The 19855-nt window shown below is 33.0% G+C and overlaps 1 protein-coding gene across 1 annotated transcript in view; it reads right to left on the reverse strand.

The window, feature by feature from the left end:
• LOC118196230 (stomatin-like) overlaps nucleotides 1–19855 on the reverse strand; it is a 70596-nt gene that overhangs the window by 40938 nt on the left and 9803 nt on the right. The window contains exon 3 of the mRNA XM_035367661.2: nucleotides 352–449. Within this exon, the coding sequence (XP_035223552.1) occupies nucleotides 352–449 (98 nt within the window). The remainder of the gene's footprint in view (nucleotides 1–351; nucleotides 450–19855) is intronic.

Raw genomic sequence — 19855 nt, forward strand, 5'->3', positions numbered from 1 at the left:
GCAGCTAAGTGCTAAGCAAAACCATAAAATTATTGGTTAATATTTAGGAAAAGTGCATATCTTACTAGGTTTTAAAACTCACAGTTTAAGAACCAATGATCTGTGTTTAGATACAAATTTTCTTTCAATAAAATGCATTATTTAGTCAGGTGTTTATTTGTTTAAATTTTGACTAGTAGACTTTGTCAAATTTTAAAATATACTTTCTACGCCTTTTAAATTTCAACGTTTATCTTTTCATCGAAAGAAATCTGTTATTATTTACAAAGAATACTTTCGAAAGCACATATGAAATAATATTCAGTAAAAAATATTAAACTTATATATTTATACCAGAAAAATGTAACTTACCAAGAAACAGAAGAAAATTGAAAGTGGGAATGTAAGTATTATTAAAATATACGAAAATATTATAAGAAATACATCCCAACCGGACTTTTCCGTCGAACCTAAAATGAAAATATAATCATGTAAAGAAAATATTTATTTATTCACTCACGATTTAATAGCCTTTTCATAATTCATGCATTACTGCAATAATTTACAATTTATTATCTACATAATGAATCTATTTTTGGCTACAAATATTTTACTCTATTCCACAATAATTACCTATTAAAATAAATAATTATTTTATAAGTAACATTATAGTCACCTATGCTCATATGCAATGACTGCAAATTTCACTTTGAAAACATAAATGGAGTGTAACTTTCGATCTTGACAAAGAGGGGTTTGAATGTAGGAGGTCCCCTAATTTACTGCGCTCAAATTACGATTGACTAGAATTTTATTTTTAGTTACAAATTAGTAGAGAAACATCACCTATTAAACATTGTAGTGGAGAATAAATTCTCAAATCTTTTTATTTAAGAAAGAAATAAAAAATAGTCAAGAATACAAGATGTTTATTAATCACCAGGTAACAAGAAAACTGGAAATCCATTGGAGGAGATTTGTTCAGTCGCCAAGAATAAAAATCAGGGAGAATTACCATTGAGACAAAGAACGTGTACGTTACATGCACGTTTTTTGGCTCAGGGTTCATGGCATTCCATGCGCTCAGAGTTACACCGTTCGGCTAATGTGAGCTGAAGACTGGACAACAAAGAGTGGTCGATTATTTATTGGTGGTATTATAAAAGAGTGGTCGATTAGTGGCAAATCAATGGCGGTCTATCTTCCTAAAGAAAGGGATACTATTGTGGAAGACTTTCTAATGAAAACTGACTCGTATACACTTTAATCATGGGGAAAAACACGAAAATGCCTATGCACCCAGCCCATTCGCGGAATTCAAACCTCGGACCGACTTACCAGCGTTCAGCTACTTTTAACGCTCGGCCACTTGTGGATCTGGACCACAAAGGATTGGATTTATAATGAAGGCAAGATCTTTGGAGCTCTCCATCTTCGATATCAGATTATTCTTGATCGGGCTGAGTGCAACTCATTCGCTCAGAGACCACAATTTCGCGATCTATTTATACCCCCTTATTTATATAAAGAAGTTTACTTCTCTTCTCATGTGTAGTTTTTATTGATTTCGTTGCTTTACATTGTTCGTTGTGTACTTGTACTTGGTTTTGTATATAACCTTGCCTTGCTTGTGCATAATGTTTACCCATTTTGAATTTCATACTCTTTTTTCTCATCGAATGTTTCGCATTCAGTTCTTAGGGTATTGTGTACACCTCTTCCTGCAATTAGTTCACGTTTGCTTAGCTTTTCTATAAGACAACGGTCCCCTCTCTCCCCTTTACCTACTTTCAATTTTCTTTTCGGGAAATTTCACTTTATTCTCACTCAACGTATTCACAGTGGCTTATTTCTTAATTAGCTTATTATGGTCCACACAGCCAAATAAACATATCCATAGCGTAGCAACATATTTCTTCTATAGCATTTTAATTTTGAGCTTGCAAGCGCGACATTACTAGGGACTATTACGTTTAGTGATGCAGAGAGAAAAACATATCATGCTAATCGATAAGCGAGGAAAATCTTTCCTGTCAACATCGGCGTTTATAATGTGGGTAATACGCGATAAGTGGCCACAAAATGCATGTGTCTAATATATAGCAGCATCTGACACTTATAACAAAAAATCTGATGTGTACACCACATGACTTCCTTGTACGGAATATTAAATTATACGCATTTTTTCTTGCATTTTATTTAAACTTATTAGATTGAATTAAACCTACTTCGCCGACAGCGCATAAACCACAATAGCATAAATGCATTCTTTAAAATTCACTTTGTTTACTATAGCGACACTCTGGCACTAGGTTTACTTATTTCGTTCATATTATAATTCAGAATGCACAAAATTTATATCATTTAAAGAATTATCTAATCGTTGCCACATGTTCTATTCAAATACTATAATAAAGCTAGAACTATGTGTAAAAGAAATTAAGCAAACAAAACAAAAAAGAAACAGTTTTTCACAGACGATTGAGTATTTCTCATTCAATTAATTCAGTTTTCACTTCGCAAAATACAAAAAAACTCAAAATATCTGTATTAAAAATTACGAAGTAAATCTTAAACGCTTATTTCCTCGAAACAATTCCAGAAAGGATTAAGCATGATTTAAATAATAAATGAAGGTGTTATCTTTGTTGTTGCGAAGCTAAGTTTCTCTAGATTGGCAACAAATCCGCTACTCAGCTGTTTCAAATGTAAACAAGAGCAATGGCCGCCATCAAATAAGGCTTAGCGGCACTTAAACAGTTTTAAAATTGTTGATAATTCTAAAAATATTGCATATAGATTTACTAAAGGCATAAAACCCTTAACCGGAAGATAAAAACAACATAATTCAATCATTTTTAAAGCAAAAAATGTACAATTTACAATCATATAAGAGTAAAGAAACTGAGATCATTGAACCGGGTAACAGAGTGGATATATTTATAGATATATTTATATACGTTTGGCGCGGCCGATTGAAACCAAAATACGAGGTGCACATCTACATGTTACAGAAGTCTTATATACAAAATTTCAACGTTCTGAGGCTACTCGTATTTGAGTTATGCGAGATACGTATGTACGTTCGTTCAGACGCCACGAAAAATTATCTTCAGAATTCATTTTAAAGCAGTTTTTTAGTTTTCTTTTTTCTTTTTTTTTTTTTTTTTTTTTTTTTTTTTTGGAGAAAAAGAGTTTTTTTATTCTGTCCTTACGTACAGATATCACGCAAAAACATCGTTAAATTTGCATTCGAAAGCGGTCAAAGTGGATATTTTCGTTGAAATATGCTGCCTGAAGCTTTTCGCGATTACAATACTTCCTTTTTACTTCGTACAAGGAAGTAAAAAGCAGAAGCATATAAATAAGTGCTGAGATTTTTGCTTCTGCATGTTTGCTAATTATCTTAATTTAATGTCATTTGATAGTTAACGTTTACAGTAGTACCAAAACTCAAATTTTTCGAAGACTATCATTAAATTTAGGAAACACCTTTTTTCGATGTATGTTTGTAATTTTATTCGTTTAATTGAATACATACTAGGGCTATTTGTTTAAGGGTTTTCGTAAAGGACACTTCCTATGGAAGAATGGCTCAAATTTATGTTACACATGGCTAAAATCACGAAAACATCCCTCGTCAAATTTCCAACCCGGTTCGAACTATTAGTTTAGGGAGTTTTCCCAATTTGGCCATTCGTGGGCCCTTGTGAGATGCATGATGTCGACCACCTTATCTTACGTTAAGTTTGGCTAGAAGAAAAATATTTTGACAGCTTACATATTTGGATTATTTAATTGATTAATTTTGGTAAGATATGCGCCAAATACCAGTGGGAAATCGGCAACCCTCAAAGCAATTTTATACTGCCCAAGCATACATTTGCCTAAATTAATTAGCATTGTTATAAAAAGAATTTGAAGGAAGAATTTTACAATTATAATGATTTAATTTACATTATTTTCATTACACAAACGAACGTGAGCAACGCTTCAGAAAATATATGAATGGAACTAATTTGCTTACACTGTGATATACAGATCTGATTGATTTTTATTCGTGTGTGTCAAAAGATACATACCTTCCATTACGAATTTTCGCTATAAAAATAATCGTTTTGTTTAGGAGTACATTTACGTGTGAACAGTTTTTCCGCGATTTCAGATTCTAAAAAAGGACCCTGATTGATAGATGAGTATTTATAATTCGTAATGAAGATAGTTTCTAGTAATTTTTCTCCAAGATTACCAACTTTATTAAAATCGTAGCGTCATGAAATATTGTAGTTGAAATTATAGGAAGAAATAAAGAAGCTTATAACTATTTATATACAAATAAAACAAAAATTTAATAAATAAAAAAAGAAAGAGAACGGATTGTCATTACTAATTCTCGAGCTTTGTTTCTCTTTGAAAGCTTTCGTTATTTGTTTATTTTTATTTCAAGTTAAAAATAAGTTATTCAATGGTTACTTCAATATATTAGGATTATTTGAATAAATATCATCGTGAAAATTTAATATACGTACGCCTGTCCATACGTTTAAATTACAAAGAATGAGAAGAAACTCCTTGCAGATACCCACCTTTAGATTTCAGAATGAAAATAAATACAAAGTTGAAATATAAATTATTATTACTGCTCATGTATGTTTTGATCAATACTTAGTTAAAAAAAATTAATTAAAACAATTATTTTGCTGAAAAAACTCCGGCTTGCCTGCTCCTTTCAAAATGCGCATTGGGTTTAAGTGTGCAATTTCAGTATGCAACCACTGCCATGTATTATTTAACTCACAAATACAAATATAAGACAAACTAACTTTTTATTATTTTTTATTTATTTTATTTTTATTTGAGATTGCAATTTTGCAGCGTTTTTTTGATCTCGTATTTCATTTTTCCTTTAAAGAAAAAAAAAAAAAAAAACCGTTAAGATGCATCTCATAATCGTTTCTGTTTTGCATCTTCAGTTGTTAATTGTAGTTATAATTATCAGTTGTTTATTATTATTTGGTAATTTTACAAAGTTTTTAAAGTGACATTAAAAATTAGTCAACTTAAAATGATGAATGCGGGGAACAAAGTTTTCACGTACAGCTGTGTAACTCAACAACATTTGTTTAACATTAAAATTATCAGGGTGGGTCATCTTTGACACAAGACGTGGTTTTTTACTCATTCCATAGTTGTATTTCAAAATTTAAGCTTTCAAATTTTTAGACTTTTCCTAACTCCGAATTGGAGGTAGAACGTATTCTTTGTTCCTACTTCTCGGGAGCAGGGCAAATAAGGAGATTTCCCGGTGTGCGGAAAAAATGGAAACGGAAAGAATGTCCCTGGAAAATAAGGAACGGAAAAAATGTCACTCGGAAAATAAGGAACGGAAAAAAAGGAACTCTAAAATCTCGCCAAATAATGTCGCCGATTGGCGATGGGGAAACCTGCCAAACGGGCAGGGTTATAGCGGGCTCTCTTGAGGGAGGTTTTAAGGGTAAGACGTTGAGCTGGCTGCAGCTGAGCAAGGTCATTTCGATAGCAGGTTTTTTCAACTTGCCTGCGGGAAAATCGTATGTTCTCCCCCGTGGTTTGCTTCACCCGTTTCCTTAAAGAAACCGACCCACCTCACCCGGAAGGAAAGAATTCACGGGGAGCAAATGTTTCTCCTCTGTTAAATAATGATTGCCGGTCTTTAAACTAAATTTCATCCATCCCTAACTGGAAGCTAACAGCTTGTTCACATTAAAGTGTTGATAAATGACGAATTGTCAGTAAAGACGGCACACGAAAGCTGCTAAACAGAACTATTGGCGTAGTATAGTTTGTTATTTTTTATTACGGTTTAACGAATCTAGCAATAATATTATATTATGCATTCCGTTATTATTTAATCTATCCGTAATATGAAATATAATTTTCTAAACACTAAAGGTTTATCATCAGTTAATTTATAAAACGACAGATATTTTATAGTGTCATTTTTTCCCCCCACTTTAACGGTTTATCATTAGGTGTAAGAGACTTTGATCCTGGAGGACCATTCTTTTCGTTTTGCGATTTTGCGTTGAATCACTATAAACGGCGAATCACTTTTCAAACTGTTGCCACCAAATGTTAGAGTCCTGCATTATATTCGAAGAAATTAAATAATGAAAAATGTGCATAAATATATGCATATTTCTCGCACTGTGATAAAACAACGGTACATAGAGCCATCGAATTTTGAATGACGTAATCCTCCTGCGAATATGGGCATCTGGAAGCCCAAATTTGAAATTTGTTTTATTATCTATTTCATATTTTGTAAAACTTTAACGAATTTTTGATTAACAGACTCAACGATTTAAAAGCGAGGAATGGCAACACTATACGAAAAAAAAATTATCTCCAGCGCGCGGAACTGTGTATCGGAAATTCTTCTAAAGATATGCTTTTTTAAAATTCTTTTGCGACATTGCTATTTAAATGAATTTTATGGTTTAAGTGCAAAGAATATGATATTTAATAAATAAAGGTAGCACACAAAACGTTAAAAAAAACGCCCTCTTTGGACGTAGTTTAAAACCTGAAACCTTTGAGACTTTTTGTTTGTTATAAAGTTTTTTTTTTTTTTTTTTTTTTTTTTAAATATGAATGATGGTCAGCCGACTTCGACTTGACCAGAAGCAGTTGTCACTTTATTATGCAGTCACCTAATAGGTGGGCCACCTTTGCCTCCTATGAAGGGACGGACCATTAGAACTATGCATTCCCCTGGATTCGAACCCAAGCCGTTAGGTATCGAAGTTGGCTCCCCTAACCACTACACCGTCTGAGCGGCATTTATTATTAGTTAGTTTATAGAATATTATATTCTATACTAATTAATATAGTTATTTTAAAATAATTAGCTAAACCGGCTTGGCTAGTTCCCCCCCCCCCCCGCCAAATACTTACTTATTCGAGGAAATAACTAATTATACGCTTTAATGGTAACATATATTTTACACTATATTTATTTTATATTAAAATTTTTCCTATATATAAATAGATACGGCCATACACGCAATCGAATCGGCTTAATGTACTTTCATTTATAGAATAATGCACTTCCGAATGTGAATAGTGAACTTTCTTCTGGTGATTATCTTCCTATGATGATCAGTATTTCTGAGAACTTGGACATCGGTGCTGAGAGCTATTTCTCTAATTCGCAAAAACCCAAAATCTTATGAACCTGTGGTCATCTTAGAAAGGGTTTACTGTACTTTCTGTCTCTAACTGTGGCAATTTATTGGTATGAAAAAATTTCTTATAGTAGAATATAATCCATTCATGCAAGCCCTGTTATAAGAATAATTTAATAAAGAAGCAAAATTATTATTTTATTCAAAATTGCATTTTTCGAGCGAGATAGTAAAGAGTTCTGATTTTCTTATCGGTTAAATGTTGTTATTTCTGACTTTTAACTTGCTAATCTAACATTTATTTATTTATTTTTTTAAGCCCAAAAAGCTATTAGTCTGAAAACGACATTTTGCGTGGTTTCACTTTCTGCGTCGATTCACTTTTCAAACTGTTGCTACAAAATATTATTGCCATGCATTATATTTAAAGAAACTAAATAATGAAGATTCTGCATGAATGCATGAATGTTTCCGCATTTTCAAAAAACAACAGTACCTAGAGCCATCCAATTTTGAATAACGCAGTACTCCAACCAAACATGAGCACTTGAAATTCCGAATTTGGAATTTGTTTTATTAGCTATTCCCAATTTTGCAACACATTAACGAATTTTTTAATTAACAAACTCATCGATTTAAAAGCGTGCAACAGGAACACTGTACGAAAAAAGAAATGTATCTCCAGCGCCCGAAACTGTGTATTGGAAATTCTTAAATTTTGCGCTTTTTAAATATTTTGTGATATTGCTGTGGAATTGAATTTTATGGTAAAGCGCGAAGAACATTATATTTAATAAATAAAGGTACCACACAAAACGTTAAAAAAAAATCCTTAAGGGCGCAATATGAAATATGAAAGCTTTCAGATTTTCCTTTAAATAATGAAAAATCTGCATAAATGTATGTATATTTCTCGCATTGTGATAAAACAACGGTACATAGAGCCATCGAATTTTGAATGACGTAATCCTCCTACGAATATGGGCATGTGGAAGACCAAATTTGAAATTTGGAATTTGATTTATTATCGATTTTATATTTTGCAAAACTTTAACGAATATTTGAGTAACAAACTCAGCGATTTAAAAGGGAGCAATGGCAACACTCTACGGCTGGGAAAAACCTTTTTGTCTCCAGCGCGCGGAAGTGTGTATGGGAAATTCTAAAGATATGCTGCGGCATTGCTATTGAATTGAATTTTATGGTTTAAGTGCAAAGAACATGATATTTAATAAATAAAGGTAATACACAAAATGTTAAAAAAACGCCCTTTGGACGTAATTGAAAATCTGAAAACTCAGATATTTTTTTTCCCCCCCCCCAGTGGCGTGGTAAAATGAATCATTAAAAATGAAGCTGAGCTTCTTAATTACATTTTGCAGCTTTAGAATGATACCGCTAATTTGATTATCCAGAACTCGAAATATTGATTAAATTAGAGTTAAATAAAATTCAAAATTAATACGAAAGAATTTGTTTTAGCAAATTTCATGAGATAGAAGATTATGTTCTGCTGTTCTGTAATTTTTAATTAGGACCGTAAAAGAAATGCATCTTGACGAAGAGGTGAAAACTGTTGAAAACAGTCAATTTCCTATTTATGAGAAAACTTTATTATGACTTTGGAGATTAAAAAGTACATATAAATATTATAGTTCTCATTTTTCATGTTTAAATAATTAGTAAGAAATATGGATTCTAATGCAGCAATTGTAGTGTAATTCTAAATGAATTATTTATAACATTGTTATCAATGAAGCAACAATCGTATAATTAAAAAAATGAATGCAAAATTCTATTCTTATTGTTTTGAGCTCAAGTTCTATGTTTCAAGAGCTTTCAAGTCTGAATTAATTACTTTTCAGACTTAAAATTGCAGTATAACTTTTGTATTTAAAATTTTGTTAGCAGTTTGTTAGCAGTTCTAAAACAAATATCATGCAGAATTTTAGCTGTATTAGAAAAGGCCTCAAAAAGAGCTGACAAGGAAACTTCCTATCTTTTGGATTTTTTAATTGTTGAAGTGTATGGAGTCAAAATTAAAGCTACTAACAACCAGTTTTTAAGGTTGTTATTAATTAAAACATCTGTAATTTTTAATAAGCATCATGTTTATGAGGAAATGACAATTCAGATAATAAGTATTATCTGAAATATCGTTTCCTAGTCATTCCTAGTATCATCAGGGCCGGTGCCAGAGCATATGCAATCGGTGCGGCCGCACCGGCCGGCAGAATTGAGAGAACGCAAAATTTTTAGAACTTTGGAAAGAGCTGGGCGGCAGAATTTTGAAGTTGTAAAGCAGGCACCGTGCGGCAAAACGTCTAGCGCCGGCCTTGAGCATCATTCCAAGTCTTAGTAAATCAGCTTAGAATAATTAGAACTGATTTATAGGAGTTTAGCAAAACTGCGCTACAGTAACATATCATTGATAAAAGTATATCCCAGGAGAAAATATTCTTATTATTATACTATAATGTTCCCTTAAAAAGAATGTAATATTTAGCAATCATACTTAGTATTGCCGATTTTTCAAGAACAACAAAATTCACAAGGTTTTGCAAGCGAGTACACCATTCAATACTTTACAAATGAGTCGCACTTGATCAAACAAACCATAGGTTTATACACAACCGGAGTAATTTAGTCAGGTATTTTTAAAATGTTAATATGCAAAATATAGAATTAATACTAAATATGCATAAATTTTAGACTTGAGCCTTCTTGACGTGCTTTCGTGGTGTAGTGGTCTGCACGCTGGGGGCGTATTCCAGAGATCCGCGGTTCGATTCCCGGAGAGGGGGTTGCTCATTTTTCAAGTCTCCTGCTTCCATAAAATATCGAATGTCTCTGCAATCTAAGTGAAGAAATATTCGACATAACAGACATTTAACTTTTTCTTATAATATAAATTTTGCGTGGGAACAGTTTTACATTGAGCTGAAAATAAGTTTATGTATTCCGCAGTAAAAATTTACATTCATTCAATTAATTAATTATTTATATATACTGAAAATTGTTTTTTCATTTTATGTAAAATTTATCTGGCGAAATTGAATTTAGAAATTTTCTGCATTGGCTATAATTTTCTTCCTTCTGCAAAGAATATATACGTATATATATATATACGTAAACGAGACATATTTTGTCGAATGCCGTAACAGCATTGCCGTATCCTTTTGTGTTAATATATTCAAAAATTTTAAATGCTATTACGTAAACTGCATTATATGTTACATGAAGGGGATTAAATTGAATCCAAATTCAAAATATTTACATGTCTTTTCACTCATATTTCTAACAATTTTATTTTCATAGGGAAAGTTACCAAACACTGATGATATAATAAAATTGACAGTCATTTGTGTTCTATATTCTTAAGCAGAATACATAATGCAGCTCATCAGCGCTCCAGCGGTCGCCAGGGCCGTAGCTAGAAGGGGGCAAAGGGGGCATCTGTCCCCGGGCGCAGAATCCAAGGGGCGCCAAACTGATATTACGACATTGTAGAATTAATCTTCAGTTGTCCCTGGGCGCTGAAAACCCTAGCTACGACTCTGGCGGTCGCTTAACACTGACAGTTCGACAGGGGCTCAAATCCCAGCAAACAAGCTGGTTGCAAGATAATTTAGTTATTTCTTCCTGTGTAAGGTAAATACAATCAAGTTTCCCATTCTCATACTTCGTTAAGTCCTCCACGAAGGCATCCCTTCTCTTAGACAGACAGTTTCCGTGCTTTGCCATGATTCAAATAACCACCAAAGAAGAAATGAGGAGAAAATGCAGTAGATACTAGCTATTCAAGGGATAGAACAATTATTAATAGATGTAGAAGAGCATTTTTGAAATCATTTCTTGAGTACCAGTTCCGGGGAATTCTAAATCACCGAGAGTTCTTAAATGTTAAATAACTTCAGTGCCTTTAATTGAGTCTGAAAACTGGATTGATGGAGTTGAATTTTTTGAATTTTAAAATTTGCAATTTGCTAGAAAAGACGAATTTTCTGCTCAAGTGCATGCAACAATATTGAAAATTCAAAATTTGCGAATCTATGGGCGACGTACGTCATTAATTATATCAAATGCTTCTAATAATTATTCTAATAACTATTTTAGAGTTTAACATAAAACCTCTAAAATTGCAGGGACTGTAAATAATCTAAAGATATTTAGAAATACAACAAGATTTGACAGTTGAGGAAAATTGAAAAATACACTAATTATCATAAAAGATGAACTGAAAATAATTATAATGTAAGAAAGAAAAATGTTCTCCTTTCTTTTTGTTTATTTTCACAATTAAAAAAAAATGATATAAATCTAAAATTTGGTTACTTAGGGAAATTGCTATAAATTAAGCATAAAACAAATCAGTGCGAGAATGGTTTTGCATACGAACTGCGACTGCAACACATTTCAATCAGTTTTAACCAGCTCCAGATGTTAAAAAGTTCCATAATTAAGATCTTCTCATTGTAAATGCGCAATGTTTAAATCTTGGCATAAAATTAAATAACTTGGGCATTTAAAGCCCGAATATTGGAAAATATCATAATTAAGAATTTTTAAATTTTTGCAATAGCATACGTACAAAATAATGATCAACAATTGATTCAAGGCTTTCATACGAATACAATAATCCGAATGGAATGTATAAGATTATTACTATTCTAATTTATATTGAAAGTTGTTACACGACCTTGAAAAATCAATATTATAGTTTTATAAGGCAGACATGTAACTGAAATTATTAAATGCCACAAAAATGCAAATATAATGAGACTTTTCTAATGCGACCACTAACGGCGGCTTCAAGCGATTTTTAGGCCACTTATATAGTAGATGGTTGCATTAGAGAGGCAAATGTATAAAAGCCTGTTTATTTATGTTGTAGGAAACACTTTTAGAGTTCGCCGTTATGAGATTCTCTGTACTTATATGTAAAACAGTTACAAATAATACGTCTTACTAAAACGATCTGACATATTTAGGCTTCTAAAATGATGTGAAAAATTTCAAAAAGGAAATCTAACAGAAAAAAATCCTGATTTGGTTAATTTAAAGCAGTTAACACAGTTTATGATAAATAAAACATTAATTAAAGCATCACAGGATTCAATATGAGAAAAAATTAGCATAATCATCAATTCAGATTATTTAGGTTATGGCAAAGTACCATAAGATTATCTGCCGAAGTGAATATGGATGCCTTCATGGAGGACTGTTTATAGCGAGTAGTTGACAAAAATTATTTCATACGTCTGATAGAAACTGCCTCGTATTTATGTTACACATGGAGAAAAACACGAAAATTTCCTGGTAAGCAGCACATCCGCCATGGTTTGAACGCCATGGCGGATGTGCTGCTTACCAGGAAATTATCGTGGCGTGGCAGTCGAACTACCAATATTCAACTATTTTTACCTCTCGGCTGCTAGTGGTCAAAGGTCATTTAAGTTATTCTCTGAATTTCAAAGTTATCTGTCTATGCTTTATTACACATTTATTCATGCACAGATTTTTGGAAACAAGAGATAAATTAAAAACTGGAATTCTAGATAACCAAGTTAAATAATTAAATTTATTTAATTTCCCCATTTTGATACGTTTTACGTTATGAATACGAAAAGCTCCCACGTATGACTTATTTGGATCTCAATTTGGAGAGTAGAATAAATAAGCTTCTTTAATTTGGTTTGGTTTACTTGACTATAACAAAGCGCACGAAAGGTATCTGCCTAATAGAATGGTTGCCTTCGTGGAGGGCTTCCTAAGGAAAACTAGCTCGTAACCACGTTATATAGGGGAAAAACCACGAAAAGCTGCTTTGCTAGGAATCGTACCCAGATATAACAACCAGGTGTTCAGCAACTTAACCGCTCGGCCGCTTTTAAGTTTCCATAAACTCTACACGTAATTGTAATTAATATAACTACTATAAGTAAAAATCCTTTCTAAGATATCCATCAGCCATCCATCAGATTTCAGCCTATCAGCAGCCGAGCGGTAAAGACGCTGAGCACTAGTAGTTCGGTCCGAGATTCCAATCCCGCGAACGGGCTGGCTGCATGGGCACTCTCGTGGTTTTCCCCATGTGTAATATGTATACGAGCCAGTTTCCCTTAGAAAGTTCTCCACGAAGGCATCCCTCCCTTTAGGTAGATAGCCCTCGTGCGCTTTGCCATAATTGAATAATCCTAATCCATCCATGTTTCTAGTTGATTTTTGATATCTGTGAAGATCACCACCCTAGAAAGATGATATTCAGTGCAAGTGTTTGTTTATACCTATAGAAATGCCGGTCACTTTTGGAAGTGATCGTCTTAAGGAGATGGTCGCCAATCGTTTATGGGCTACTAGATGGTCCGGCTCTGAGTAGGTTACGCATTGGTGCATTGTAAAATGCATTAAATCCTCTCTAATACGATCATCTACGTTTCTAATTATTTTGGTCTTTGGTGGAAGTGGTCATCTTAAAGAGATAATGCTCGGTACAAGTGTTAATTTCTACACTGAGAAATTATTTTGGAAGAGGTCGCTATAAGAGGGTTCATTGCATATTAAATGTTTAAATCCAGATCGCGTGGTTATGGGATCCATTTTAATTAGATTTTAAAATTTTAGTAAAATAAAAAATCTGAAAGGTTTCAGATTTTAAATTACGTCCAAAGGGGCCTTTTTTTAACATTTTGTGTGTTACCTTTATTTATTAAATATCATATTCTTCGCACTTAAACCATAAAATTCAGTTCAAGAGCAGTATCCCAAAATAATTTTAAATTGAGCACATTTTTAGAATTTCCGATTCACAGTCTCACGCGCTGGAGATAAAAATGTTTTTTCTGTACAACATTGCCATAGCTCGCTTTGAAATTCTTGAGTTTGTTAATTAAAAATTCGTACAAAATATAAAATCGATAATAAAACGAATTCCAAATTTCAAATTTGGGCTTCCAGTTGCCCATATTCGCAGTAGGATTACGTCATTCGAAACTCGATGGCTGTAGGTACGGTTGTTTTATCACAATATTTGGTGGCAACAGTTTGAAAAGTGAAACGGACATTCAGAGTGATTCGACGCAAAATGAAAACATTAGTCCCCCAGAGACTAATAATTTTGGACTAATAATTTTGAAATAAACCTCTTAATTTTAATAACTGTGGTATTCTTGTTTTCAAACTTAAGTGCAAATTTAAACAAATGTTTTCTGTGCAGATGCGTTACTTTTAATTAAAATCAAATGAGAAAAAAAAAAAAAAAAAAAAAATATGCGAAAATTAATTAGGTAAAAAATTTAGTCCTATTCTTATCGCAAACCGTAACTTGAAATTGCATCTACAACTGTTTCTTATACCAAAGCTCAGGATGAATTAGTTTTCTGTTGTGCGTCAATAAATGTTTCACTAAACCGCAGCTTAAGGCTATAACTACATGCAGTGCGAGGAAAGTAATTACTAAAGACCTGACAATGACCGACGCTGGACAACCCGCCTTTCCCCCCTGGCGTCCATCGCGAAAGCTTCCTTCTCTAAACAACTCTCTATTTTTAACCTTAGAGAAGAAACTATGGAGGTAGGCTCCATGGAAGAAATAAGCAGCCAACACATCTTCTTGCTTCTACTCGCACATGTTTCCGGTCATCCGAAGTTACGGTTGTTGAGATAAAACTTTTATCACCCAGCTTGGCGATCTTTCTAAACATGCCTTATATTTCCCATTGCAAACGAAGGGGGACATTTTTTCCGTTCCTTATTTTCCGGGGATATTCTTTCCGTTTCCCTTTTTTCCGGGTGACATTTTCTCCTACAACCAGATTTCCCATACTGCACTGCGCGATTGCGCGGTTCACTTAATTTTAACAAACAACATGGCTGACGTGCAACTGATTTTGAGCGAAACAATCGCGTTGTTAAATATCTGAGGATGCGATATCATCCAAAAAAATTACATCGAACCGTACGAAATACGGAAATTTGTAAACAAGTACAGACAAGGTTATCTGAAGCTAGGTATTCCAGAACTACTGTTCAAATTAAAACTAAAAACGGGCGTATCGGCTTTAACTCCACAAGGGGACTCGGTAACTTTTGAGTGATTTTTTTTTTATTTAAGAACTTTCATCTACTTTTATGATCGTTATTAAATGGTAAGACAGAATAATTTTAAGCTGAGAAAAAAAATTTGCCAGTATTTTTTTTTTTTTTTTTTTTTTTAAATTTTAAATTTTTGGAAGAAAAGTTTAACAGTTAAGATGTCATTCTTCTCCTACAATGTTCAATGATTTTCCCCCATATTTTCTTTTTGTATTTATTAGAAGGTTCTTAATAACTTTAAGGATCTATTTTGCAATTAATGAATTAGTTTCTGAGAAAAAATAAAAATACAATTTTACGCAAAAACTTTGAAACAAATATGATCTCAATCACATTTCCACTTCAAATAAAACGTTAGATACCTGGCAATCTGATTCGCGTTTGTGACATCATTCATTGCTCGCAATGGCTTATGGCAGGGATGGCCAAACGTTTTCGGTCGCGGGGCCAAAAATCGAAAAAAAAAAAAAAAAAAAAAAAAAAAAAAAAAAGTTTGGCAGGCCAAGATAAAGTTTTCTAAAATTTTAAAAACAGTATACAAGCATTAAAATTTAAATATGTTAATGAAATTGCGATTTAATTTTTAAAAGTTCGGATATTGAGGTTCGAAGTGAGATGTACTGATTATAAGGAATGAGGCTAAATACTCATCTATCAGTCTACTTCTGAAATAATTCTTTGTAAGGTTCATAGTTGAAAACCCTTTTTCACATATATAAAATGAAGCAAACATAGCACTGATTTTCTGGGCGTGAGATTTGGGAAACTTACTTTCGGTAATGATTTGTAAAACTCTAACTTTGGCATATTTAGAAACAACTCCTTGAGATGAAATTTCGATTGCAACTCAGTTAATTCAAGCTGCAAATCTGACCTCACTGCTTCACAATTTAAGCTGAAAGGCATGGTAAAAATATTCAATTCTGTTTGAATAGCACTGAAATCTTGAAATCTGCGTTCAAACTCAAAATGTAGTTTTTTTGCAAGCCATCTTCATAATTCTTAAGCTTCTCTTCATTTACTGAGTGTATTGAATTTAACCTCGGGAAATGAGGGAAGTCGTTCTTAGTTAGCTGCTCATCAAATAGATTAAGTTTTACTTTAAAAGCTTTGAGATGGATCCAGATATCGTCGATAAAATGGTTTTTCCCATGCATCTTGATATTCAAATTGCTCATACGACAAAGAAGATCTGTAAAAAATGCAAAGTCCGAAAGTGATTCTGTATCTTCTAACATTTCGCACTTCGCAGAACACTGTTTCTCACGGAAGAACGACACATCGTCGTCTTTTTGCTGCCAAACTTTTTAGAAAATCCTGCACTAAGCCACCTTACTTTCATGTAAGACAGTACATCAGAGTATTCAGATTGCACGGCCTGAAGAAAATCTCGAAATTGTCTGTGAGTAAGCCCCCACGAGATTGAATAGTATTTATAAGCTTCACAACTGCATCAAGCACGGGTTTCATATTCAATGCAGATTTACGCAGAGCATCCTGATGTATAACACAGTGTAGAAAAACGACATTGTTCCCGAGATAATTTTGATTAAAGAGTCTAAGAAATCCTGATTTTTTTCCTGCCATATTTGGTGCTCCATCGGTCGTAATATTACATATATTGGCTACAGGCACTTTCAAAGTTAAAAGTCCTTCCTGAAATTCACAAAAAAATATCACATCCCATTGTAGTTCCCACTGGCTAGTCTTTTACTCTAATTTTGATGTCAAATTTTTATCTATGTCTTCGATTCTAGAAGTCACCGTTTTTCGAGACAAGCTTCGTCTCAAAATTATTTTCCTTGTCTGGAAATAAAACATCGCAAACTTGAAGCATGCATTGTGGAACGAACTCCTCATCACTAAGAGCTTTATTATGTTATTTTTAGCAATATTGTATGTTACAATGTAACTTGCATGTGTAGTTGCTTTTCGGATACTGTTTATCTTCTTTAAAAAAATTTTTATCGGCCTGATAATTTTTTACAAAGACTTTCTGCATTTTATTTTCTTTCACATTCGGACATTGCTTCGTAATTGTAATTCTTATGCTTAGATGTGAAATGACGGGAAATTTTATATTCTTTGAAGACGGCTACAGCTTCATTGCAGATGAGACACACTGGTTTATCTTTTACAACTGTAAAAAAATATTTCCAGGTCCATTCATCATTAAAATCATGGCACTCTGAAACAACTTTACGTTTTTTAGTAGTCATTTTGGGGTTGAAATATTTTACAAATAACCCAAAATAAGCACAAACTACGCTATACTTTTAATAATTGCACCACTATATACAATGATGCTATATATCCGCAATTTTTCCATGCGCAATCAATAATATTAGAACCCACGCCAAAAGGCCAAAACGCTGCTAGCTGGAGCTTAAAATGCGCAGTCTGCCACATTGGTGAGATCTAATTTAGCTACATTGGATTCCCATAAGTCTGTTCCCCGAGAAAGAGATAACACTTATTGGCGCCAATCTACAGCTATAACTAACAAAGAACATTTGCTTTTAACACATAACCAATTGAAATCTGTCTGTGCTTGCTATTTCCGTCGATTTATGTTTTGTAGAACAAAAATAGACACGGTTAAAAGATCATCAGTCCTTTGAAAAAAAGGAAGAAAAAAATAATATTTGAACAAAGTAGAAAAGGAAATGGATATATAAATATATATTTCTTTTAATTTGGATGACCGACAAATTTAAATTCTATCCGGCCCGTTGGGCGGAGTTGGCCCCAAAGAACGTCTATGTATACATATTCTTTGGTTTGCCCATCCCTGGACGGTTATTCTACGCTACGAGAGTCGACAGCAAGTTGTGGGCCGCCAGATGTCGCTGCTAGTAAAAAACAGGTCTGCCCGACATATTCTCTGAGTACGGAAGTTGTCGAAAGCGCGTGAAAAAGTGTTGCCGCGTCGTCAATCAGGGTTGTGCAGTTGACGTACTAAGTAGACAATGGCTTTGTATGTGTTTTCGCTGCTGATTTTTTCGTATTTAAACGAAGAATACGGTCGTAGATCTCTGAATCGGTGGCGAATTTATAGAAAATATATTGATGCTTTTGCTCTGCCAAAAGATGTTTTCATTGCGTATTTCAGATTGCCAAAATTTATAGTTATTTTAATTTGCGATGAACTGAGAGAGTATTTGGAGCCACATTCAGAAAACAAGAACGCAATTTCTACTGAAAGAAAAGTTATACTATTCCAGAAATTATAGATATAAATTGTAATTTTATGCTTTAAAAATGTAGAAGATAATAAGTTTATCAAGCACATAAACTTTCTTTACTTAACACAAGTATAGACATCCGATAAGCTTCTACTCTTTATGTACAGCAAGAATTACGTTTACTTTAAAATCTAACAGTTGAATACCTTACGAATAATACTGCGAACACAAAAAGGAATGTCGTTCATTATTACGCGAAATTCACACTACTGTAAAATAAAAATTTAAAAAAAATTATAAAACTATAAAATAGCTTTATAATATCTTTTTCAGTAGCTGTACTACTACTAGTGTGATACTTTCAAAAATAAGTTTTAGCTCAGAGGGGCTATTAATTTCGTTTTGCCATTTTGTGGCGTTTCACTTTTCAAATCGTTGCCACCAAGTATTAGCTCACTCTATTATATTTAAAGGTATTAAATAATGAGGAATCTGCAGAATGTATGAATGTTCCTCGCACTGTGATAAAACAACGCTACCTAGAGCCATGAAATTCTGAATAGCGTAATCCTCCATCCTAATATAGACATCTGGAGGCCCAAATTTGGAACTGAGAATTTGTTTTATTATCTATTGCATATTTTGTAAAGCATTTATGAGTTTTTCATTAAGAAACCCAACGATTTCAAAGCGAGCAGTGGCAACATTGTACAGAAAAAAACATTTTCATCACTAGCGCGGGAGATTATGTATCGGAAATTCTAAAGATATGCTTTTTTTAAACTATATGATATTGCTGTTGAATTGAATTTCATGGTTTAAGTGCGAAAAACATGATATTTAATAAATAAAGATAACACGCAAAACGTTAAATAATGGCCCTTTGAAAGTAATATAAAATCTGAAGGCTTTCAGATTTTATTTATTTATTTATTTATTTATTATTATTTTTGTGTGTGTGTTGTTTGTGTGTAATTTTATTACGTTTTAAAACTGGTTTCTAAGTGAGGACTTTCTAAGTGAAACTGGCTCGTATACAAGTTACACATGTGAAAAGCCACGAAAACGCCGGCTAGCTCGTTCCCGGGATTCAAACCTCGGACCAAACTACCTGCGTTCAGCGACTCTACCGCTCGGCAGCTGGTGGGCTTGTTAGTAGAATTATACTGCATTATTATTGTATTATGCTATAAAGTAACAATGCTATAAGACTGAGGGTTTGTTCATGGAATAGTACTTTTGTAATCTATTATAGTATTAAAAAAATCATTGTTTCTTTGCAAATTCAACAAACAAAACAAAACAAAAAAAAAAAAAAAAAAAAAAATACTGTTCATAGCATTCTCATTTTTATATTGTAAAAGAGATATTGATTAGTATTAGTTTTCTATTTTAAATAGAAAACTAATAATAATCAATATTATTTCCAGC

The sequence above is a fragment of the Stegodyphus dumicola genome, chromosome 8, assembly GCF_044657685.1.
Source record: "Stegodyphus dumicola isolate Sdum_Otavi_A_Nest chromosome 8, ASM4465768v1".
NCBI lineage: Eukaryota > Metazoa > Arthropoda > Arachnida > Araneae > Eresidae > Stegodyphus > Stegodyphus dumicola.